A 26,388-nucleotide genomic window follows, 5' to 3' on the forward strand; every position below is an offset into this window, starting at 1 on the left:
ATAATAATAATATGTAAAAATATTTGAATCTATATACTTAATGGGTTTATTTTCCTAACGCCTTACCTACACCTATTTCTCAAAGACACAAAAAATAATTTCAAGTACAGCAGCTACTCCGCCCCGCGTTCCCATTTAGAGTACACAATCGCAATACATCTGATACCCCCTATGACAATTGTACTCCACCTCGTATACAATCTTATACGGCCACTTTTACTTACTGCAGGCTCCACCGGCTTTATCCATTCAGTCGGCTACAGGCTGTACGCGCGCAAGTTTGTTTGCAATCGCCACGCAACCTTTACACGCAACGCGCTAAGCAAAATCAAAACAGTAAGTGTGTATTTTTTTGTATCTCTATTTCAGTTACGTAACCATCTCGCCTGATAGTTTAACATACGAAAACAATAAATATCTCTGGAACGTTCCTTTTTTTTTCTTTTCAAAAGATAGTAGGTAGGTACAAAGCGATGCTTCGTTCAACTTTCTCGTTTTATAATCTCGTTGAATGTGTAGTAAATGTTACTTTTATAAATTGTATCATGATCATTTTACCGACCTTCGATACTCGTACACCTTACAAAACACTACTTATATCAGATACGATATGAAATTCTAGTTCTTAAAGCGATGATGCTTTACTTACTACTTACTTTAAAAAAACTCCGACTTATAGAAGCGACGGAGTTTGTTTAAACTTATGTATTAATACTTATTTTGATCCTTACGAAAACTTTTTAATTTTTATTTTCTTTGGCGAGGGCTTGTGTCTTCATAAATATATATAGGTATGTGATCATCAATAGAACACATTATGTCAAGTAAGAGTGTTAGAACGAAATTTGCAAAAATTAAAATAAAACAAAGGTTAACCTATATACAACGGAGTTTAAACAAGAAAAAAAGAGCTTACTTTTACAGTTCGGTTGTATTTATTATTAAATAGATTACTTTTTGTTGAAATTATAAATTTGCAAAGCGAATGAACCTTTGTATACAATTTTTAAGCTGAAGTATTTTTATAATACATATATCCGTATTGACATATTACATGTATTGTATTTAATTGTGTATTCAAATTTAAAATTATTGATAACTATTGCGAAATTTATATTCTTACAGAAGCTCAGTTAATGTATTTGAAATTATAAAGCACTTAACACATCTTTTTCGCAAAAAGCTCCAATATATACACGATGCCTAGTTAATCAGATACAAATAATTGTGAAATACCTACAATTTTGAGGTGGTAAAACACACACAAACGTTCAAATGTTAGGACACTAGCTCTAACGATAAAAAAATCGATCTTTCATCAGTTTAATGAAATTAATTGATAAATTCAAACTTCGGAAACAAAATTTTAATCATTTTACACGTATAAATCGATTTTTTTACTTTTTAAATATGCAATATTTTTGAGCGATTCACATGCTATGTCGGCATAACTACTACGTCGCATATTTTACACATTTTACATACTTCTTATTTTTTCACTTTTCGGTGGGAGCCACCCTTTTCAATTTCTTTGAGAAAATTCATATTAATAATGATATTAGTATTTCAGATCAAAAAACAATAGTTGAAAATATACCATTACAAGCATTTAAATATATATTTTTTTTTTTTTTTTTTTTAAACTTTTTTTTTTTTGCATTCTTCCGCAGTAAATATAGCGCGTGCTATAATTTCCCAAATAAAGAAAGGTGGTAAAGATACGAGGAGGGATCAAAAAGTAGTGAGAACAACATACATCCTTGGTAAGAAAAAAAATATACTGGCAGGCATAGCTCAGATCACCTCGTGATCGGAGGCGTCCGCGTCGGGGTCGGGGTGACCGGTCTTCGGTACCTCGGCCTCGAACTGGACGGTCGGTGGAGCTTCCGCGCTCACTTCGAAAAATTGGGCCCTCGGCTGATGGCGACAGCCGGCTCTCTGAGCCGGCTCCTTCCAAACGTCGGGGGTCCCGATCAGGTGGCGCGCCGCCTCTACATGGGGGTGGTGCGGTCGATGGCACTATACGGTGCTCCCGTATGGTGCCACGCCCTGACCCGCGAGAACGTCGCGGCGCTGCGACGTCCGCAGCGCGCGATCGCGGTCAGGGCGATCCGAGGATACCGCACCGTCTCCTTCGAGGCGGCGTGCTTGCTCGCCGGGGCGCCACCCTGGGACCTGGAGGCGGAGGCGCTCGCTGCCGATTACCGGTGGCGTAGCGACCTCCGCTCTAGGGGGGAAGGGCGCCCCGGCGAAGGAGTAGTTCGAGCGCGGAGGCTCCAATCTCGGCGGTCCGTGCTGGAGGCGTGGTCTCGCCGCTTGGCGGACCCGTCGGCCGGCCTCCGTACCGTCGAGGCGGTCCGTCCGGTCCTCGCGGACTGGGTGGGCCGCGACCGCGGATGCCTCACCTTCCGGCTGACGCAAATGTTGACCGGCCATGGTTGTTTTGGCCGGTACTTGCACAAGATAGCCGGAAGGGAACCGACGGCGCAGTGCCATCACTGCGCGGACCGCGACGAGGATGACACAGCGGAACACACGCTGGCGCGTTGCTCTGGATTCGACGAGCAACGCGCCGCCCTCGTCGCGGTCATTGGAGAGGACCTCTCGCTGTCGCGCGTCGTGGCTACGATGCTCGGCAGCGATGCGTCCTGGAAGGCGATGCTCGACTTCTGCGAGTCCACCATCTCGCAGAAGGAGGCGGCGGAGCGAGAGAGGGAGAGCTCTTCCCTTTCCGCACCGATCCGTTGCCGTCGAGCCGGGGGCCGGAGGCGGGAATACGCCCGTACGTCCCGGCCCCTGTAGGTGGCGGTCTCCCCCCGGTGAAGGTCAAGGGGCGACCTGAGGGGGTGAGGCCGCGCGGCGCGCTACCAGCACTCTAGCGCGCTGCCGTGGAGTGAATAGAGCGACCGGTCGACGGTGTATCGCGTCCCGACCCGGCAGGCTGGTTCTGGTCCAGCGGGGTATTCCGGGACACCAGCGGCACCGTCTGGGCGGCCCGACGGGCTGCCGTACCGAGACGGCCGACGTTTCAGAGCCTTCGATTCGCCTCGAAGGCTCCGTCGGCTGGGCGTCCTTGGGGTGAGCCGCGCCGTCTGGTTGTAGTGTTGACCGCGGTAGCCCCCCTACCTCATCCGGGTTCTGACCTCGGAGGGGATCGGGCGTCGGGTGTAAGAGTGCAGGGGAGTCGTTTAGTGGGTGGGTCCTAAAATCCTTGGGCCCGCGGTCTGCTCACAACACCATGCAGATCGTTGAGTCTCACATACCCCGCGCGCCCCTTTTGCGCGGGGACCTCGTAGGAGGTTCGGCCCTCTACCCGAAAAAAAAAAAAAAAAAGGCATAGCTCAGATACATATTTGTAATAGTAAGAAAAAATCTTCGATTCTCTTTTGTTTTTTTCTGAATGTAGTCATTTGTTTGCTTCGTGTCAGAACGTGTTCTCGAAAATGGAGAAAAACGAAGTGCGAGCCGTTATTAAATACCTCTGTATAAAAAAGTTAACGACCCAAGATATTCATTGCGATTTGGAGGCAACATTAGGAGAGTCGGCTCCGCCGTATTCAACTGTCGCAAGGTGGGCTTCTCAATTTCGAGTAGGGAGAACGAGCACGGAAGACGAAATCTTTGGGTCGTCCATCGACGTCAGTCACCCAAGAAAATGTTGTGAAAGTCGAGAAAATTGTATTGAGCGATTGAAGAGCTGCCATCCGATACTTAATACAAGAAACGGGCATTTCATATGGAAGTATTCAATCCATATTGAAGCAATCTTTGAATATAAGAAAAGTCTCCGCAAGATGGGTGCCAAGAACGTTTACCGACAGTCAGAACCAAAATCGACTTGACAATTCGAAGATATTGTTGGACAAGTTTTAAGAAGATTCTTAATATTTTGGAACTCAGAAGGGATATTGTTGATTGATTACCTGGAGCGTGGAACCACTATTACAGACCAATATTATGCAGCTTTAATTTTCAAGTTGAGAAATACCCATAAAAAAAAGGAGAGGGAAACTTCGAAGGGGCGTGCTGTTTCATCACGACAATGCACCCGTGCACAGGCAGTTGCAATAGCTGCCATTCAGCAAGCTGGCTTCGAATTGGTTGACCATCCCCCTTATTCACTAGGTCTGGTGCCTAGCAATTTTTACCTATTCCCCAAATTGAAAGAATACTTAAGGGGAAACAGGTACGAAGATGATAACGAAGTGATGGATGCCATAGAGAGCTTTTTGCAGGATCAAGACAGAACTCTTTTTTTAAGGAGTCGAAGCCTTGCAAAAGCGCTGGAATCGGTGTGTAGAGAGACTCGGGGACTATGTAGAAAAAGAAAGTATTAAGTTATCAATAGCCATTATGTTCTATCTCATTATCACTACTTTTTGATCCTCCTAGTAGAAACAATTCCATTTTACACGCATTCACTCTACATAATGCAATATATACAAAGAATAAATAGAAATAATAAAGTTTTACTGCAATTATTTTTTTAAATAGAGACAGCGGAACTAATTTTCTATTCGGTTCGTTAATTTATAAATTATATGTTAATCCACTCATAATAACCAACCTGCAGTTGTTACGGTATTCTTTCCGCATTTTGATCATCTTATCTACAGTTTCCATCTTAATAATCCTTAAGTTATAGGTGTTTTTAATAAGGCCCATTTTGTCATTCTCACGACACCATCTCTTCAAATTACAGCTTCCTCTTATCCCTTTCTTCGGTCGCAAACGTGTTTTTCACTGAAGTTTTTTAAATATTTTGAATTTTCCTACTAAGTGTATGAAAATTAATATCAAAAATTGAAATTTTATAAACTGTACTAACACAATACAAAAAATTGTAATTACATTAGAATTAAAAATAAATTTAAATATCGCCATTAGGTATTATTATATTATAGTATGTATTATTATTATTATTATGTGTATTAAACACTGCCTCGCCTGAGTAGACGGCAGGACACATTCCGGCGAGGTGGTCAACAATCAGCCAGAGCGTTAGGGACTATTAGGCGAGAATCCGGCGAACTAGAGGGGCATTGTCCAGCAAGACTGCTTTTTGCATTTGGGCCACCACCGACTTTCTCTTGAAACCAAGCCTCTCGAGATGTTTTGAGAGGCTTTTAGGGACCAAACCATTCACCAATACAACTACCGGGATTATTTCTGTAGATACCACCCTCGCCATGTCGGTCACCTCGTGCGACATGTCCAAATATTTGGTCTTTTTATCTGCCTCGGCCCGCACGAGGTTCTCGTCGTAGGGGATGGTGATATCCACCAGAAATACCCGAGACTCCATCTGGTCCATCAACACGATATCAAGCTTATTCGCAAGAATAGTCCTGTCCGTGATGATGGGTCGGTCCCAGTAGAGCTTGGCGCGGTCGTTTTCGAGTACGGCGTCCGGCTGGTACTTATTATACGGTAGCCGCTGTTCGATGAGGCCATACTTAAGGGCGAGCTCGTGGTGGAGGATTCTGGCTGCTTGGTTATGTCTGTGCAAGTACTCAGTGTTAGCAAGCATAGAAGTATTATTATTATTATTATGTGTATTAAACACTGCCTCGCCTGAGAAGACGGCAGGACACACTCCGGCGAGGTGGGTAACAATCGGCCGGAGCGTTAGGGACTATTGGGCGAGAAACCGGCGAACAATACCTACGGGCATTGTCCAGCAAGACTGCTTTTTGTTATTATTATTATTATGCACCGTTATAGGTATCAGAAACACTTAGCCGAAGTGATTATTTTTGCGATGTATTGACATCTTGGAGAAAAGAGTAAGTAAAAAAAAGCATGTAACAGCAGCTACCCTCAAAAATAAAGAGATCACATTATGGTGTGTAGAAATATAATGTGAAAAAATAAACCATTTCGAAATAACAATATTTGCATTTAGAATATTTTGAGAATATTATAGATAGCTGCTCTTTGAATTACAATTAAGAGTATTCCTAGCAAGACTATAACGTCATAGATTGAAAACCTATTATTTTACTATTTAGATCGACTTTAAGAACACTAATAATTATGACACTAACTGCGTTTATTAGTTTATGTAATTATAAATACAGACAATTATCATCAATATTGTTGAAAATCATTTTTCTAAATAGCGAAATGCAGCTAGTTTTTATATATAGGATTTATTACGTAAACCTGTAGTGTCCTGGCCATCAGTAAGTTTTAATTATCAATCATTAATCTAGTTTTTCGTTGATTTCTTAAAATTTGTAAAAAATAAATGCTGCACTGTAAACATTTTCAAGAAACAAACAATTGCGCGTAAACATATTATGAACACAAAATAAAATAAACATTCCTCGTCCAATTTGGGCCAAATATAAAAACGATATATTTTCTTAATACATATATGCGTATGCATAAGCTGTGCGTAGTATATGCAGCTTATGAAAACAAAGACAAAAGACCCTACAAGGTCCAAGTGTCAAGCTAATATTTGCCATTCAAGACAATATAGGTACTAAATGACTGAATAGTCTACTATATAGATCTATGGAATAGTCACTTAGTCTGACATAAAATATCACCATAACGATATATTAAATCTATGAAGAATTCCAAATTAAAAAAAAAAAGTATTGAGTCATTAAAATCAAAAAACTTTTTCTTTGTAGGAAAATATAATAAAAAATTTCATGTAGGTTATGAAATTAATGACTATCGCAATAATCGAAACTTACCACAGATTACAAATGTGAAATATTTTATGGGTGTGTTGCATTATCAAAATGTCTATCATAAATCAATTTTGTTTTAATTTTAGAAAAAATTTGTATGCGGATTTTCCATTTATTATTCCATTCCATTTGTATTTGGGACATCTTAGCATATATTTTCATAACATAATTTACATAAAAATGTATTCGATATGTTAAAATTGTTGCGCTCTCACTATCGTGGTAGGGGGGCTTGGCATCGGAGGTACGCAACAGAGGCGCAAACTTCAGGGCCACAATAAAAGTTAAGAACGAGAATTTAAATCAACGTTTAATTGTACCATGGTCTTGAATCGATCGAAATTAACGACTTAATTGGAGTCATTAGCGCCCAAAGCAAAAATCAGATTAATATTCAGATAAAGATTAAAATAGAAATCCACTCACCGACAAAAGATAGCTAGGTATGTAGGTGAACACGAAAAAGCGAATTCATGCGTAAAATTATATAATAAGTACTATTCTAATTTAAGTTTTTAATATATGTTTGTATATATTTCTTTAAAACAAGCATAATGTAAATCTAAACTCTAGGTATCAACTTTTAAAGAAATATTATGAAAATTTAATATTATAGAAAATTTTGTGATTATTTACTATTGCAAAGATTATCTTCTACAAGTTAAATTTAGTTTGTAAATATTTAATTCTTACGTAATTTGAATTCGTCAAGCATTTCTGAGCAAAACTATGACTTAGATATTCGTGGTGTGTATCACTGAGTGGAGAAAGAAAAAAGGTAGTGGAGACTTCTTACGCTAAATTGTAAAACGGTTCAGTTACTAGATATTGTAGTTGTTTTGTTTAAATCACTTGCTATTTTCTTTTCAAAACAATTTTAGATGAGGGCTTAAAATAATGTTGCCTATTTTATAAATTGCAATATATATGTATTATATTTGGGTTCTTATATATCCTATTACATGTCACTACTTTGTGAAATTTATTCGATTCGCTTTCATCGTATAAAAATTCAATTTGCATCCAAGCGAAGTGTTTTGCCACGCTTTCGGCTGTGATTAGAAATCAAAACACATTTGGCTTATACAAAATTTAGTATGAAAGATCAGATGTAAATAATAACGTGTGTTAACATCCAAACGCAAAACAGCTCAAAATTTTTAGCACTTCACATCAATTACTTTAAATTGCAAAATACCGACATTACGATACGCAACTCAAGTCATTCAGTAGGTCAATACAAACAACTATGACGTAGTTACATATAATAAATTCGGTTTTAGACTCGAGTGATACTCTGGCATGTTTGCCAAGGCTGCTACGCATATCCTGGATAGAAAGCTGAATTAAGGCATCTCTATACTACGAGAACTAAGCATCATCACATGACTTCCAACTTCCTCCGTGGAATAACTGATATAATTCAGAAAAAAAACCTACTATCTTGAACGGCATGCATGGGTGCATACGCCCACAGTATGCTTTCAGATAGGTAGATATTGCCCATAATCTTTCTATTTAGTTCTGGAATCGACTAATTCACGTTTTTTGAGCCTAGTGGCCTGCCCATCTTCAAACGATGTTCAAAAAGTTCTAATGGGTAGAAGTAGAAGTAAGGTTCAACATCCACATACCTACGGTCCCACATACCCGCCGTGCGGGTGGGAACCGGCGATTTTCTCATGTGGGAAAAAAAAAGCGGTACCAAGAAACTTGGTTTTGTCGCCTCTGGAATGGCTGATCTCAGTGAGCGATCGTAACCGCTCAAAATACCACAGGATGTTCGTTCGCTTCCTTCGAAAAAAAATATCAAGATCACCTAACCGTTGATAGAGCTAATTTCGAAATCATAGTCTCGGACGGTATACGTTGCTCAATACTCAACATCGAGCTGCTTGCGAGTAAATTGTAATTCGCCAGAAAGTCACGAGGTCACGACCCTCAGTACCGCAGCGTACGATGCGTAAATGAGACATCAGCGTTTACATCACTTATTTAATCTCCGACGGTGTTTGCCCACCGAAGCTGTAAAGCATTTCAAACGTCAGAGTTTTGACTCATATCAACGACACGACAAAAAATATTAAATCTTGTTATCCTCGAACTTTTAAAAGCTGCCTCTACTTCCTCATTATCTTTCTTTTGTATAATATTATAATATGTATTTTCGATATTGTTGTCTGATCGGCCGAAACATAATTTTAGGGTACTAATAATGCTGACGAGAAACGCGATCACTGCGTTACGTGCTCGTCCCTTCACGGACTATATTCTCAAAGTCGCCATAGCCGACATAGTATTGTTGTCGATTTAAATTTACTATAGAAAAGAATCCATCATCTAATTTTTCAACTTCGCTTTTTTTTATTGCACTTGTAGGCTGATGAGCATACGGCCCACCCGATGGTAAGTGGTTACCGTCGGCCATGGACTTCGGCAATGCCAGCGGCACAGCCAAGCCGCTGCCTACCGTTAAGTACTCTCCACAAGCCTCGTTTCAAGAAGGACATATCATAGCGCCCGGGCAACACCGTGGAGGGGAGGTCATTCCAAAGTCGGATAGTACGTGACAAAAAATATCTCTGGAAACGCACTATGGATGAACGCAGTGGCTCCAGATAGTATGCATGCACTCTACTCCGGTGGCGAGCGGTGCGATGGTAAAAACGAGATGATGGAATCATCTCAAACAATTCTTTCTTCATCATCCTCTCAAAAAATTATTTCTTAGTCTTTTCACTAAATTCTGTACCGATTATAATATTGCTGTATTATGCACTTTATTAATACTATATATGGCCAATGCAAAAATATCGCAAAACAAAGCTACGTTCTTTCATTCGCAAATGGAATAATATTTGCCAATTTATTTTACCACTAACTAAACCTCGTTAACCTTTAAGGTGATGAAATTATTTATTTAACAGTTAGTATAGAAAATAAACTACTTACAGTCAATACGATAAACCATTCATTGAAAATACTTGAAACGTCATGTTTATTGAAATTTTCATTCTGATAGGGAGGCAAGGACAACAGAAGATTTGTGGTATGAGCAATATGTTGTTATGTTAATATGGCCTTGTTCTATTGTCTCGTCTGTGCATGTTTCTGATACTCATAAGAAATGAGGGCATCTTTTGCTACTAGGAAATTAGAACGTTGAATGTGAAACTTTTATTTGTAATATCGGGGTATCCACCCCGATAAATGAAAATGGTTTATAAAAAAAACAGCTATACATATAGCTTAAACTGTAGTGTAAGTTACAATTACCTAAAGGATATAGTTATCGATTAATGTGATTTAATAATATACATTACGAAAATGCCACTAAGTGCACAGTTGTTTGCGGTGAGACGAGTGAAACGTGATCTTACGAGTAAGTAGTAAGCACTCTGACATTTCATTTAGGGCTACCATTAATTCATGTTAGATCGCGAAAAAAATAAGACGGTTACTTTTACTTTATTCAACTTATCGATCACTACATAGTATAAAACAAAGTCGCTTTCTCTGTCCCTATATCCCTATGTATGCTTAAATCTTAAAAACTACGCAACGGATTTTGATGCGGTTTTTTTTAATAGATAGAGTGATTGATGAGGAAGGTTTATGTGTATAATAACATCCATTTAATAGTGGAGAAATCAATAATAAATTACAGTTTCCGAAGCGAAGCGAGGGCGGGTCGCTAGTTTTATTATTATCTGCATCTCTTTATCTATTATCTGTTTGTCAATTCATTATTTGGTTGTGATGAAACTTGGTACATTTACTGTGGTCAGCTGCAGCAGTTAATATCATAGCCCCATATAAATAAGAGAGGTGGCGCGCGAGTAGTTTCAAGAACTCGATGCTTTTCATAGATTTAGTGATAGTAACATCGGGGCCTGTCGCTTTATTAGTAATTTATAAATGCCAAAGTGTCATAGGTTATTTATTTAAATAAAGTTACGTCATAATTCTCCGCGAGCCCTACGTAGTGCATGGGGTTTCTCGCAATTAATCTAAGCCCAATCTTCATTAAATTTCGAAGAAAAGAAAGTGGCAATACAGTTAGACAATTTAACATATTTTGTTAATATTCTGTTTAAATATCTACCGATAGAGTCACCTGCAGACTATTCATGATTACCTATTAATTAGTTCAATTAGCACACTGATTTGCCAATAGCTGGCTTACCATTTCCATGGAAGGTTGGAACTTTTGTGTTTAGTAACTCTTAGTAGGTACACTTTGCCTAGTCTTCGGCATACTTCTCATAATTATACACAATCTCATTATTATTTAACACACCAATATTTTTTATTCCATGAGAATTGCCACGAATAGTTTTGACAATAGATATAAATATAAGATTCAACAATTCATTCTTTAGAAATGAAAATATGTTTGTACGGGTTTTTTTTATTTAAAGTAGGAAATCATAAAACCATGAACACGCTATCGTTTCATTTTGGTTTTGTTTCGCCTTGAAATAAATTAAGATGTGAATTATTCAAATCATTTCGCAATGAGCATTAGAAATCTGACAACTTCCACACACGGAAATTCAGTTTAAATTTTGTAAGTAAGCCACTGACAGAATTTGATTATTTTTTTTGCGCTGTATTACATAAATCATACAAGAAAATATTTTAATAAACAATCAATATTTTTTTTATGTAATGAAATTCTATACTGATTCTATATTCTATAAATATCTATTTCTATATTTATTCGTGTTTTTCTAGTACTAGACGTCTTGACGAGCTCTTGGCGTATTATATAATTGTCAGGGCCTGTAGAAATCACTGTGACTGCTCCATGACTAATGCTTCACATCAGAGCGCTTGACCTATCATCGTGGAATCAATCGCGGACATTTGTTAGGTATATATTTCTTTTGAACAACTAGCGCATGCCCACGAGCGGTATACCATACCACAACATATCACATTCCTTAATACGAGTACACTGAACTTGTGTACTTCAATGATTGTGCATGCTAATCTTGAAGAAGGATGAATGAATTTGAACATAATCCACTTATAGGCTGCATAAAGATATCCCTGGTCTTAAATTATTTCGTTTAAACTTGATTAAATTAGTAGGCGAAACTAAAAAAAATAATTTTAATGGAATTAGTGAGATGATTATTGCTTGCGTTTTTAAAACCGTGATCATGTGGTAAAAAATATAACTCAAATATGTTTTTTAAAGAAGTTGTATAAGTTTTTGTTTTTAACAACCTATTTACGATTTTAAACCGGTTTACATATTTATTCATACACTAACAATGAGGAATAATAGAATCAGTGAGATGATTATTGCTTGCGTTAAAAACGCAAATACGCACGCAAACTGTGATCATGTGGTAAAAAATACAACACAAATATGTTTGTGTATAGAATTTATATATTTTTTGTCTTTAACAACCTATTTACGATTTTAAACCGGTTTACACATTTATTCATACAGTAACAATGAAGATACCACACCAGCTTGTATCTCTAGGCTCTACCACTCGCTTCATGTAACTGAATAACGGTCGTGTTAGTAGCCAAATTTCAAAGCTAAAGCAAGCCTAATACTAAACGTCCAATGTCATTGTGGTATCTATCTATCTATGCCGTGGGTTGATCATTGCGCAGAGACCAATTTTCCATAGCAGTTAACTAGGTAGTTAGCATTGGTTCACAAACGACCTACACGATGAAGAAATACCATCGTGGTTTCGTAACGCAATCAAATCAAATCGATCTTTATTTTTCAACACAGTAACACAGTAAGGCTTCATTTAATAATTTCCACTATAAACTCGAAATGTTATTGAAGTTGAAGAAAAATCGTATCATCATTCATCATTATCCTGCCCTTCTCCCAGTCACCTGGGGTCGGTGCAACATGTTTTCTCCTTCCATACTCTTCTATCATATACCATTTCTTCGCTCACTCCCCTCTTACTCATATCGTCTTTCACACAATCTATCCATTTCTTCTTAGGTCTACCTCTTCCTCTATATCCTTCCACATTCATAGTTAACACTCCCTTACCAACCTCATTTTCATTTCGTCTCATCACATGTCCATACCATCCCAAACGCGCACTCCTCAGCTTCTCTGTCACAGGTGCCACTTTCAGACTTGAAGAAAAATCGTATATCATACAAAAATTGCTCTTGCCGAACAGTTATGAATTCAACTAAATATATTATTATTTAGACTGTAAATTTTAACAATGAAGTAAATTCCAACGTATTTCTATTTATGTACTGAGCGTTCCATAGGTTAAAACCAAAAAATATACGGTGAAAATAAAATGAGAAAGTTAAAATACATATTGCAATCTGAAACAGTTTATGCACCTTTTGCCGGTTCAAGATTACTATAAAACGTGACTAGAACTTACCTGTTTTAAATAGTACATTTACAATGAATCAAAATAAAATAAAGTCAACAATGGTAACATTGAACTCGTGGTCTCTGAGTTCAAGGTCGAATTATACGTCGTAAAGCATTGACATGAACTGCAGTACCATGCATTGCGATGTCGTAAGAACCATGTTACGACAACTTTATGAACAACTTTATAACAATAGACATAGTAGTTGGAGTGTGTATTGCGTCATAAAATCATGAAACTGTAAAGTAAATTATAATTCTCATGATTATAATTATATGAGCTACGCTGCACATAAATAGAAGTAATTATTCTAGCCATAACATTTTATTAGGCAACATTATCTCAGCAATGTAATTAATACTGTAAAATCAGACAGAAATTATTTTTTTGCTCAGGGTTTTTTTGGATATCGTAAATTATAAAAAAAAAAAAATTAAATTACGATATTTTTTTCGAATTTACTGCAAAAAGTTTAATTACATACCACACACCACTCTTGTCTGGGTAATTAACTAGTGTTTGTAAATGGTATCTACACAAATTTCGTGTATTCTTATGTTCCTCTCGTGTGATAATATTGAAAATAAAAAATAAATATACATAATAACATTAATTTCACCTTTAGCTATCTATTTATATAGGGTCAAGGGTCCTAGTTGGTCTTTAGCTGGGCTTTTAATACATATTATATTAATAATAAAATATACACAAATCAGTCGCAAAATCCCGTAAGTACAGGGAATCTTAGTTTATAGCCAACCGTGTGTGATTTATCCTCGATTATTTATTATATTTATTTATTTATTTATGTAATGTAATCCTACAACATAAATTTATCCAACTACCAGTGGTCTCGTTAATATGAAAAAATGCATACGTATCAAAGACCGATAAAAATACTGGGATGATGATATTACTTAGACCTAATATCCTAATAATAAAAAAAAGATTATTTTTATATTAATTCGGCTTGTAATTATAGGCTGTTTTTTAAGTTTCTAAACTATGTTTAATTATGTATGCTTAGATATTCATGAGTGTTAAAAGTCAAAGGTTCGTAGTTTCGGCCATCTGCCAGCGAAGTCCCTAAAAGAATTAGACAAGGTCTAATGAGAGAAACCCATTACAAAAATGTATGGAATCAAAACGCAGGACTGCTTCAAGGCAGAATGACAAAATCTCCCCGTGTAAGTTTGGAAGACGCCCTACAAGTAGTGAATGGCCTGATAGCGAACTCAATATATAAATATAAAATATTTAGTGTATGCCACTTGCACATTCTACGATAAACCCGTTTGTCGCTTTTTAAGACACCCGCGGGAAGTGATCGGATGATGGCATTCTTTATGGCAGGCCAATGCCAAACAGCGAGCATAAATATATTAGTGTTCTCGTCTCATTCCAACAATTGGCTTCATTAGCGAATATCCAAAACATATGTATCTAGGTCTGGTCTAGGTATCTGAGGAATTGTTTGAGATGATCCCCTCATCTCCTTTTTATCATCGCACCTCCCGCCATCGGAGCAGAGTTCATCCATATCATCTGGAACCGCTGCGTTCATCGACAGTGCGTTTCCAGAGGTCTTTTTTGCCACGTACCATCCGGCTATGGAATGAGCTCCCCTCCACGGTGTTTCCTGAGCGCTTTGACATGTCCTTCTTTAAAAAAGGCTTGTGGAGAGTATTAAGCGGTAGGCAGCGGCTTGGCTCTGCCCCTGGCATTGCTGAAGTCCATGGGCGACGGTAACCACTCACCATCAGGTGGGCCGTATGCTCGTCTGCCTGCAAGGGCAATAAAACTAAGAAAAGATTGAGCACTGGCACTGTATATAAATTTTTAGAATGTAGGTACCTAATTTAATTTTTTTTTAACTCTACCCAAAATCGATTTAGTAAAAATAGCATGGGTTATTTTTTTGCTAACATTCAAACTTCTGTTTAACTAGATCAATAACATTCAAATTGCAAAATAAAATATCTACGTGAAAGTAATGAAACTATATACCTACCCGTTACTTTATTTTTGGTAACAAACTTTCAACGTCACAAGAGCAACGAAACTTTCTATTTCAATAATGATGATGTTGATTCTCAAACTACCTGGTAGATTTATTTATCGCTGGGCTTGAAATGTACAATCTAAAAAAATAATTATAATGGCCACTCGAGATAACAAAAAGGTTTATTATTCGACCAGTCGATTTCACATTTTTATCCTTGGTCGAATATTTTCCTACAGTTACGTGATTACGTTAGCTTCACACTAACAATTAAATTACGTTCTCGACAACATAGTATGAGTTACACACAACTTATTAACTCCCATGCACACAACCGAGTCGAATATTTTTCTACACAGTTTTACGTGATTACGTAAGCTTCACAGTACCAATTAAATTAAGTTCTCGACAACATAGTGTGAGTTACACACAACCGAGATGAATTATTATTGTTATGTATATTTTAATGTATACTGTTGCTTCATAAAATTTACATACCAAATTTTATGACCAAAAAACGGAACGCGTACGAAATTGGCAATTTTGAATTTTAAAACATTTCTAACCCTCAGCATACCAGAACGAAGGTTGATTTCGCTGAGGGTTCATCTCAAAATCTCACTTATATTTCTATTATTTAATATGATATGTTATTATATAACTAGTATGATCAACTTTCAACCGTGCTGTCTTTTTACAGCTACACAAATATTAGACAGGATTAGATATTATACTCAGGAGAATTACATGTTTTTTGGTATGTGGTCATGACAGCACGGACAGCAAGTAAATGTTAGTCATTGACGTTGTTCACATATATATAGACACCGGTAACCACTCACTACCCGGTGTGCTGTGAGCTCGTTCATCCGTCTACAGTCTACGCAATAAAAAAGAAAATTAATAAGTAGTAGCAGATACACTTTTTGATTATAAATATTATTATTCTACTGTATTTGTTAGAATCTTATTAGTTACACAATTTCTTATGAAAAATATTATTCTTCCTTTTCTTCTTATTCTTATGAAAGCTTAATCATAACTCACAACTTTTGCCTTTATTGCATCATGTTGTGACAACTCTTGTATGTGTCCTTTCGCGTATAAATTACTGTTTTTTTTTTGGTTTGTTAATCTTTTTAAATCAAACACTTATACATATAAAATTATCCAAAAGAAGTAGTCTATCTAAAAAAACGTATCAACATTTTATTTATTTGAAAATAAGACTTCCTATAAGTCTACACTCTACTTCGTATTTTTTATAAAAATATGTCATATTTTAATGTTAAAAATAACACTAAAACGGAACCTATGTAATATAACAATTAACTAATGTTAATATTATTATAGGAATGTCGTCGGCTACCAGTGTGAGGGATTTCTACGCCGGCAGAAACATCCTAGTAACAGGCGGCACCGGCTTCATGGGAAAAGTTCTTGTGGAAAAACTATTGTATTCTGTACCAGAAATCGGTAATGTGTATATTCTAATGAGACCTAAGAAAGCGAAAACGGTAGCCCAACGACTCGAGGACTTGCAAAGGCTACCGGTATGCTAATTCAATTGAATGCTTAATGTATTAAATACTATCAGTGTTTTTTCTTCTATTTGTTGAATTCGGGTTTTTTCCAGCTGTTTGATCGATTGAAAAATGAACGACCAAACGCCTTAAATAAAATTAAAGCAATACAAGGGGACGTTCTCTTTGAAGATTTTGGACTGTCTAATTTGGAGATTGAAAATTTATCCAAAGAAGTGACGGTCGTCTTTCACTTCGCCGCCACGTTGAGACTGGAGGCCCCTTTGAAAGATAATGTCAACATGAATACTTCTGGTACATTAAGAACGATCAAGGTTGCGAAGAAATTAAAAAACCTTCAAATTTTTGTGCATCTTTCAACCGCTTTCTGCTATCCGGATTACGAAGTATTAGGAGAAAAGGTATTTTTTTTATATCTCGATTATAAAATTAAATAGCTCAAATATTGCTCGCGTGCCGTTTGACATAGGTAATGTTAATGGCGCTATACGCTTGCGTAAACTAGCTGATCCGGCAGACATCGTAATGCCTCAAACGATAAATAAAAGACCTAAACTTTTGTATAAAATAAACTTATAACAAAAAAAAGGAATCCGTCCGACGGGGGGGACATCAAAGGAAAAACTAAATTGTTTTTATTTCCGAGCATTTTCATATTTATCTAAACCTTTTAAACCTTCTCTGGACTTCCACAAATAATTTAAGACCAAAATTAGCCAAATCGGTCCAGCCGTTCTCGAGTTTTAGCGAGACTAACGAACAGCAATTCATTTTTATATATAGAGATAATTAATTACGTAAAATGATAGTGGTATTCGGTTAATTTCAGCTTTACGCACCACCGGCGAAACCAGAGCATGTAATGCGTTTGATAGAATGGCTCGACGATCGGCAACTCACACTATTGACACCATCCCTTTTAGGACCTCATCCGAATTGTTATACGTTTTCTAAAAGACTAGCAGAAAATGTAGTGGAACAAGCCTACAAGGATCTACCAATCGTGATAGCTCGCCCAAGCATAGGTACCTACTTGAAAAAATATATATATAATACTAGCTGACCCGGCAAACGTTGTGTTGCCTTAAATAAGTTTCTAGGGAAATTCTACTGTAGAAAAAAAAACCTCCTTTAACCACATAATAACTCATTATAAACAAAAAAAAATATCCAAAAAAATTCACTTAGGGGTATGAAAAACAGATAGTAGCCGATTCTCAGACCTACTGAACATACTATTGATACACAAATAAAACCAAAAAAACATGGCTGAAAAATGTATAGTATTGTATAGCTCTCAAATATATTAGGTGTATAATCTATGATGTATAGTGAGTACGTAAGACAGGAGACCGGCTTCGTCCTCATCCCTACTACGTGATGTTTGCTGGATGAGTGGTGACACCTGGCGGGGATAGCTGATCGATTGATAGTTGATCAGTAGTCGACCGCCGAGGGCGGGAGATCAAATTCAATTTTAAAAAAATCATAATTAAAGGAACTTGATATTATAAACTCTGAATAAGAATTTATCGTACTACAATTATAATATTTGATTGCCATCTTGCAACCTTATTGCGGATCTGTGCATAGAATAAAAAAAATATTAATCGGGATGGAAAAATAGGGGTTGATCTTATAAGAGTGAAAATTGAGAGTAATATGATTTTTTTTATTTTAAGTCATGACAAAACAAAATAAAAAACTTGCCGAAAAAATTAAAGTTTATAATTAACAAATAAAAAATAGGGGTTGATCATAGAGGGATGAAAAATTGAGAGTAACATCAGATTTTTTATTTTAATTCATGACAAAATAAAAATGAAAATCTTGCCAAAAAAATTAAAGTTTATAATTAACCAATAAAAAATAGGGGTTGATCGTAGAGGAGTGAAAATTGAGGATTGTATGTATTTTTGTATGTTGTATCATAAAAAAATAGAAATTAAAAATTTTGTCTAAAAAATAAATAAATAAATTTAGGGGTGGACTACCCCTAACATTTAGGGGGATGAAAAATAGATGTTGGCCGATTCTCATAGATACCGGATAAGCACAAAAAATTTCATCAAAATCGGTCAAGCCGTTTCGGAGGAGTATGGCAACGAAAACTGTGACACGAGAATTTTATATATTAGATATACTTTGAGCGTTGCTCACAATCATAAAGCTCTTGCTGTAGGACAGTACTAGCTTAGGCCTAGAATAGTGCCAATCCATATCTACCCGTGAGTGTCGTGATAGGTGGCTAAGAGATTCACCGAGAAACGCAAAGCAACTTGTGTACTGTGCTGGCCAGTGTACTGTGATCGCCAACTTTAGTTTACTGGATGTAAGGCATTGTAAGTCTCCGCGGCTAGGTCCACCATCTTATTTCTGCTGCGAAGCAGTAATGCAGCTTGAAGAATGGGTCCGCCGTTGTGTAATATTAAAGTGACATTGACCTCGTGTATAAAAGTGAATGACAGTTGTGATGGCTATTGGCTCTAGTAAGCACGTTATACCAGTGTGCTTGGTGCGAGTTTTTTAACGTGCTCGATAGCTTTAAAGTTAACTCAAATTTGTATGAAGTTGGAACGTTTGCCTACGTTTGTCGCTAGTGGAGCTGTTCCGATTTCATACAAATTTGTGTTAACTTTTACGCTATCGAGAACGTTAAAAAACTCGCACTAAGCACAAAGGGGGACCAGGTGAGCCTCTTCACCCGTCTACAAAATAACCAAATCAAAGCAAAGGTCTTCAAAGAAATGTGGAACAATGTAATTGAAAAAATGTCAAGATTTGTTATTAACATCTTTTTACTTCGGATTACTACGATACTTAGGCGTGTTTTTTGTTTCTTAAAGCTACATATAGTATTATTATTTATGCATTTCAGTCTGTCCATCATATTCGGAGCCGATGCCAGGTTGGGTTGACAACCTCAATGGACCAGTCGGAGTTATGATTGGAGCTGGCAAAGGAGTAATACGCACTATGCTCTGTGATGGCACCCTAAGCGCTCAAGTAATACCAGTAGATATAGCTATCAATGCAATAATAGCTATAGGAATGATTGAAGGAACAAAAAAAGAAAAGTGAGTAGTGGCTCAAGGCTTTAAAGGCGCCCACAAATTATTTCAAATGCCCGTTAAATATTTTTATTAATAATTCTAATTTAAATTCCTGCCTATATGTTTAACTTAATAAAACGGATATATTAAAGATGGCAATCCGAGAGCACTTTATCGAAAAAAAATTTTAATCAAAAAAATACTGCGAATTTCAAATCAATATTATGCAATAAATTGAACCAGCGAACAGATCCCAGATAGTAATATAATCAACATTATATATTTTATATTTCGATAAGAACGCAATTACAATATAGTTTACAGTTAAGGGTAAAAAAACATGTCAAACTTTTATTACTTACTTAATTATTGAAAGAAAATGGGTCTTGCGAAATCGTGCCGACTGTTGTTCTTATAAATTCTTCAATCGATCGATCGCTTTTTTTCGAGAAGATTAACCATTCCTAAATTAAGTGACAAGTTGTATATTTTAAACCTTAGAAGAATCATTATAATCAAAGTTATTAAAAGACGAAAACAAGATATATATACCTCTCGTACTTCAGTTCTTAATTTTAAAAAGCATTGATGAGTAGGCGAGCTCCTATTGATGTTGAGAATTTATCTTTGCCTCTACGCATCTCAACCTGAATGCCGCCAAACAAATTGAAACATTATGATCACATGAATCAACTCTAACTAATTTGGACCAAAATAAAGAGTTAGCTTGGCGTTTATTTTATAATTTTGTCTAAACGTTTGTCGTAACGATAATTAAGACTAATATATTATGAGACTTTTGTCCAGATATATAAAATAGCGTAATTTAAATTTATAAAAACCATAAGTTAGTGTAAATGGTGCCGCAATTAACACGCACAGCTAAAGCACCTAAAATTAATTAAGAAATTTAGGTATTGATCGCAACATCTCAATAAACACATATAAAACTAAACAATAAAATCGCATTAAATTTTTGCATCCCAAACCTATTCTGTACGAATTTTCAGATCATTAACAATCCCAGTTTACAATGTAAACATAGGCCACCAAAAACCCATGACTTGGGGGGATGTACTCACCGTCGCGAAAGATTACGGAAGGAAATATCCACTCTCTTGGCCGCTGTGGTATCCAAATGGAGATATAACCACCAACTACACACTTCATGAAATTCGCCGTATATTCTACCACCTTGTACCCGCCTATTGTATAGATTTCCTTCTCTTCCTAATGGGACAGAAACGATTGTAAGTACCCACTATTAAAAAGGCATTACAATTCTGTTAATTGCAATTACAAGTACCTAAATACAATTCGCTAACGTTGAACAATTTTTTTTAAAGTATTTCACACATCTGTCTTCTTCATTTTCGTTATCGCTATCAATACTTAAAACTATAATTCAATTTCAGCATGGTCAGAGTACAAGATCGAATCAGTCAGGGTTTACAAGTTTTGCAATATTTCACAATGCGGCCCTGGTCCTTCCCGTGTCCTAACTTTGACAGTATCCCATCAAAACTGAACGAAGAAGAGAGAATTATCTTTAAAGTAGACGTATCTGATGCTGATCCTGCTGAATATATGAAAAGGAGCGTCGAAGGTGGCAGAGTGTTCTGCTTAAAGGAAGATGTTACCAAAATACACCTCAACCGGTCATATCACAATTTGTAAGTAGCTTAATTATGGTGATGTTAAATATTGAAATCTGAACTGTGATATTTTACGTAATATTATTTTCTTTGTTTCAGCCTCTTTGTAGTGCACTGGGTCTGCAAGATTCTATTTTGGCTTCTTATTTTGTCATTTGTTGCGGCTTATTTTGAACCTGTCAGATATGTACTATCACAGGGCGAACCAGTGGTCAAATATCTTCCATTCGTAGCTTCTGCTGTATTCAAAAACTAAGTGACTATTCTTCAAGTATTGGATCTTTTCATTTCAAAAGTTAAAAAACAAAAGAAGAGTCATAGTTAACTGTTCTTGTGAATTTTTGGTATAATGACCAATAATTTAACGTATGTGACATTTTGTAGTTTTGAGTATCGAATTAACATTTAGTTCAAAAGCTTTGAAAACAATTCTTAAGATGGATCGATGTATCATTATTAATTATAATTATGCAATCTACGAAATCCGACCGCGTTTATTGTGTTCAGCTTTGAATATACATACGTATTTTTTCACATTAATATATTATTATGTGCATCACTATAAAAACTTTCGACATGAACTTTTTACCTATGTGATTATGATAGGTTGTTTACTTTCGTCGCAAAAACCTACGTCAGATAGGAAGAAGATTCTCGGTTTATCGGTTTTATTGTAAGAAAGTTAAGGAAGGCAAGACTTTTTGACTCGCGCGGTACCTTTATGCCGATGTCATACTTTTATGTGGTTTTGGTGTTGTGGTTAGTACCTATATAGTTTTTTATCACTGAGGGAGGGATATTCCGCTAAAAAAAGATTTCTTAAAATCCTAAATCATGGATTTTATAAATATGTAAAAAAAAACTTACAATGTAGGTATGTACTAAGAAAATTAGGTTAAGCTTAATTAGGTTAGTTATGATTTATTACAAAATCTAACCCAGAAAAGTCAATTTTCGTTCCCAGTATGACAAAAATCATATGTATGGTCTACTTAGGTACTATATACTTGTGTTCTGTTCTTGATCTTTATCGAGTTTTTATCGATACTTTATCGATGTTACACATTATTGAGTAATGTTCGTAGGTAATGACGATTTTTAATGCCATATCATGGGCATTGACTTTTTTTAAATGAAAAACCATATCGAGGACTGAAAATTTTAGATGCAAAATAATTTTTAATTATGTACTAACATTTTAATGAAATATCTTTGTCCTCTAATATATTGATTAGCTTTGTTGGAACAGACAATTTCGTCTAAATATTTACTCTTTGTAAGACTCAAATGTCAATTTTTATAAAGGCCTTAAAATCTTCAAAAAAAAACAATTTGTCCTGATATTATTGATAACCTCAACACTTTTCTAATTTCAATTACAGTCTAAGTCTGAAAGTAGTCAAGACTTGAAATCTGTTAAGACAGTCTTGTTTATCAATGCGGTTTTTATCAATCCGAACATAAAATTAAGAGAAAAAAAATCAGTGAACGGGTGACATAGATGAAAGGAGCACCATGTCACAGGAAAAAATCTTTATGGCAATAGCTCAACTTTCTTGTGCCACTGGTGATATCCCGGTGACCTTGAAATGCGATAGTTTGTTCAATTAATTGTTAAAAAATTTACTAGTGAATACTTATGACATTCTTAAATTAGTTTCTTAAATAGGTCTTTATTGTTATTTTATAAAACAAATATTAAAATTACAGAATTTTTTATCAATGCTGTCTGATTAATTCGTTCATGCGCCTTCTTTCCGCTTCTTTTTTAAGTATTAAAGTAAATTCATGTCACCATTAATAATTGATATAAGAATTTTTGCGAGCAGAGGTATATACGTACATTTCCACTGAAAATAAACCATTTTCATTTAATATTAGAAGCATCAGCATAAAATATAGTGAATTAAAATTTATCAGTTTTACGTAATTTCTGCTATTCACCTAGATTTAGAAATGTTTAAGTTTAGTGTTAGGTACTTATCTACCTCTATATTTTAAGTTCAGCTTATGACCCCAGATACCTTAGCATTTTTTCACATAACAAAGCGAAGATTTCATCAATATATAAATTAGTACAACCTACTGGCTAACTTAACGCGGCCTAGATACCTACTTGTTGCATGTAAAATAAGCAACTAGCAAAAAAAATTTTATTTTTTTCCTCCCGTATCATTTCATCGTGTTAAACAATATTACGACAGTAATAAGAAGCGAAACTCATATTCCTAATACATCTATCTTCGACTTTCAAACTACAAGACCGGGTCGGTTTGAATCACTACGTTACATTCGCCACTTTCGTTCGCATTTATAAATCCTACTGGTGCTAGAAAGAAAAGTGCTTTACTGAATATAATCTAGAAAAAAAAAACTCAGAGAAGTCGTTAATATTTAAAATCCGGTGTTTATGTCCAATGCTTAGGTAGGTACCTACTATCACTGTTTTTTTTCTTTCCTTTTTTCCTACCTATTCTAGTAACCTCCAGGGGTTATACTAGATTCACAGAGCTAGGCTGTGTTTTATTGATCTGTAATTCGATCGTAAAATTTACAAGAATTTTAATTCGAACTGTGGTTTTCGTGCGATTTTTCCGGCTTATTTTTAATTCACTTTCAAATCAATTCAATAAAAATGTAGACTTTAGAAGTTTTATCGGTAACGTATTTAAAGAAAGTGATTGACTGAATATTATCTGATATTAATTAATACCCAACTGACTACCGCGGTCGCCTAAGTAAGCCATCACAGGTTCAAAGCATCCAGGTGTTTTGAAGTGAAAACTTCTTTAGAATCGTTGTGATTTCAAACCGGATGCAACGGGAAAAACGACAGGTAAGAGACACAAATACAAAAATGTGTAGGTTGAAGCCAGCAAAGAATGAGACAGAAATATACATACTATTTAATACAGCGCCATCTGTGAGATTTTTTAATACTAACGTATGTATGAAAGCTCTTGTAGTGAATTTTAATTTAGGATTGTACGTGAAATTAAAATATCAATTCACAGAGGGCGCTACCTTACAATTATTTACTAAAGACAAAATTTTACATATACTTAAGACGTTTAGGATAATTGTATTTTAATTTTGGAAGGTTTCACTTCTACCACGTGTGAATTGCACACATGTATTTTTTGGATAACAATTTAATTTAAGGCATGGTTGTTGTGTAATTTTCACAAACGTTGCCGAGCAAAGAGTAGAAAATCTGGGAACAGCAGTTCGCTTACTGCGACGAGCGGTCAACCTAAGCACGGTCCACTAATCACCTAACAAATCTCCCTTCATACTGATTTCTCGAGTTCGCCCACACATCTCGTTCATGCGACAAGTCCTGCTAGCCAACCGCATTCTTCATTCCAAAGAAGAAAAACAAACAGTAATAATAATTTTGCAAATTATTCGTCTAATTTGTAGGTATGTTGTAATTAATATAGATTGGCTTGGGAAATAAGAAATTAGATCGGTGGTGTATAAATGTAGTTTTGTAACATTTTTCATGTTTTTTATTAAATAAAATGTGTTTGTAACATCAATGTTTTGACTATTTATTCATGACTGGCTTTATGCTAATATCATCTAAGTAATGTCGTTCAACTGAATGGTCGCATACTTATAAATAATCTGGTCTTTCCCAATTGTCATCATAACCCATGTGTTTGGACACTAGAAGAGAAAACGTTTGACCACACAGATATTTTTTTTTTGTTTTGAAAATACCTATTCTACTAACCTCGAAGGGTTATACTAGATTCACAGAATTAGTAAGTGAGCTCACGGGGCTCAAGCCTGACGACGTTGTTAACACTAATCCTAGCAAAAGCAGTGCTTCGCAGAATCTATCATCGAATCGGAAACGCGACCCATTGAGATGATCCGGCGAGAAACTCTGGGCTGCGTCTGTGCGTTAATTTACTTGTCGAGCCCTTCGTCACAAGCGACAAGTTCGACATTATAATACATTATAAATTATAAATACATTATAAATATTTACTGACAATCACGCCACGTTAACTAGTCCCGTGGTAAGTTCGTAAAGAACTTGTGTTACAAGTACCAGATAACGGAAATAAATGTAAGATTTTTATTATACACATACATATATTTAATATACATCTATAACCCTGGAAAATACATTTTATATTATTCACACAAATATCTTCCCTTGGCGGGATTCGAACCCGCGACCACCTTGTGTAGTGACCATGTCACTTACCACTACACCAGACGGCCGACAAGAACGATTACCGGTGCTTGAGATACCTAAAAGCACCGTTAGTGGATCGGGAGCATCCGAAATGATGTGTTTAGAGCGACGTCGACTGTTTACCATTTGGTCCGCAGGATCGGGAATGCAGTTACCGGCAGCCACAATGAGAGGGTTCTCGTGTCGTGCCATTTTCTCGAAGTGGCGCATTGATGCCTACTGTAAATACTTACTGATGGACTCTAGGTCCATATCGTCGTGAAGATCCACATTTCTCACAAACCACGGTGCTCCGACGGCTATCCTGCAAAAACAGGATTGAATAGTTTGAAGGGATTTTAAGGTAGTGGGTACCGTCTGAGCGAGCACTACATAGGTCATGACTGGAAGTATGCAAGTTTTTTAGTTTCACCTTATTACAAATGGACAATTTACTTCGCTTGCAAATCATCGAATAGAAGCAAATCGTTCTAAGAATGCCAAGTAGACTATCTTTATTTAGAAATACTTGTCCAATATGAAGTCTCTAAGCTTAGTTACATGATGAATATTCTAGTATAAAACCATCTGGCTATAAGATATAAGATAGCACAAAGAAAAAATGGGAGATGTTAAAATATAAATTTGAAATTATATTTAAAAAGCCATAACGTAGTACTGAAATTCTTAAAAACAATGCCGACTACATCTCATGAGCTGGATGATTGCCGATTCATAATAAAAAAACTTACAAATAAACTCTCCTCAGGTCATCCAATCTCATTTCTACAGGATAGCCGTTGAAGCGCCGACCCGTATGTATATTAATGTAGCGTCAGAAGGCTA

At 36.1% G+C, this 26,388-nt stretch overlaps 2 protein-coding genes across 2 annotated transcripts; both read left to right on the forward strand.

The window, feature by feature from the left end:
• The first annotated feature begins 173 nt into the window (after nucleotides 1–173).
• On the forward strand, nucleotides 174–24,892 carry LOC101741681 (putative fatty acyl-CoA reductase CG5065). The gene is made up of 8 exons (XM_038011900.2): nucleotides 174–336; nucleotides 16,452–16,651; nucleotides 16,735–17,043; nucleotides 17,472–17,667; nucleotides 19,521–19,719; nucleotides 20,706–20,945; nucleotides 21,111–21,368; nucleotides 21,450–24,892. Exons 2-8 carry the CDS (start codon nucleotides 16,454–16,456, stop codon nucleotides 21,604–21,606), a joined length of 1,557 nt encoding a protein of 518 aa, XP_037867828.1. The 5' UTR covers nucleotides 174–336; nucleotides 16,452–16,453; the 3' UTR covers nucleotides 21,607–24,892.
• LOC119628955 (uncharacterized) lies at nucleotides 3,444–4,337 on the forward strand. The gene is made up of 2 exons (XM_038013103.1): nucleotides 3,444–3,638; nucleotides 3,978–4,337. The coding sequence occupies exons 1-2, from the start codon at nucleotides 3,444–3,446 to the stop codon at nucleotides 4,335–4,337; spliced, it is 555 nt and encodes a 184-aa protein (XP_037869031.1).
• Nucleotides 24,893–26,388: the final 1,496 nt, after the last annotated feature.

Source organism: Bombyx mori, chromosome 1 (genome assembly GCF_030269925.1).
Source record: "Bombyx mori chromosome 1, ASM3026992v2".
Taxonomy (NCBI): Eukaryota; Metazoa; Arthropoda; class Insecta; order Lepidoptera; family Bombycidae; genus Bombyx; species Bombyx mori.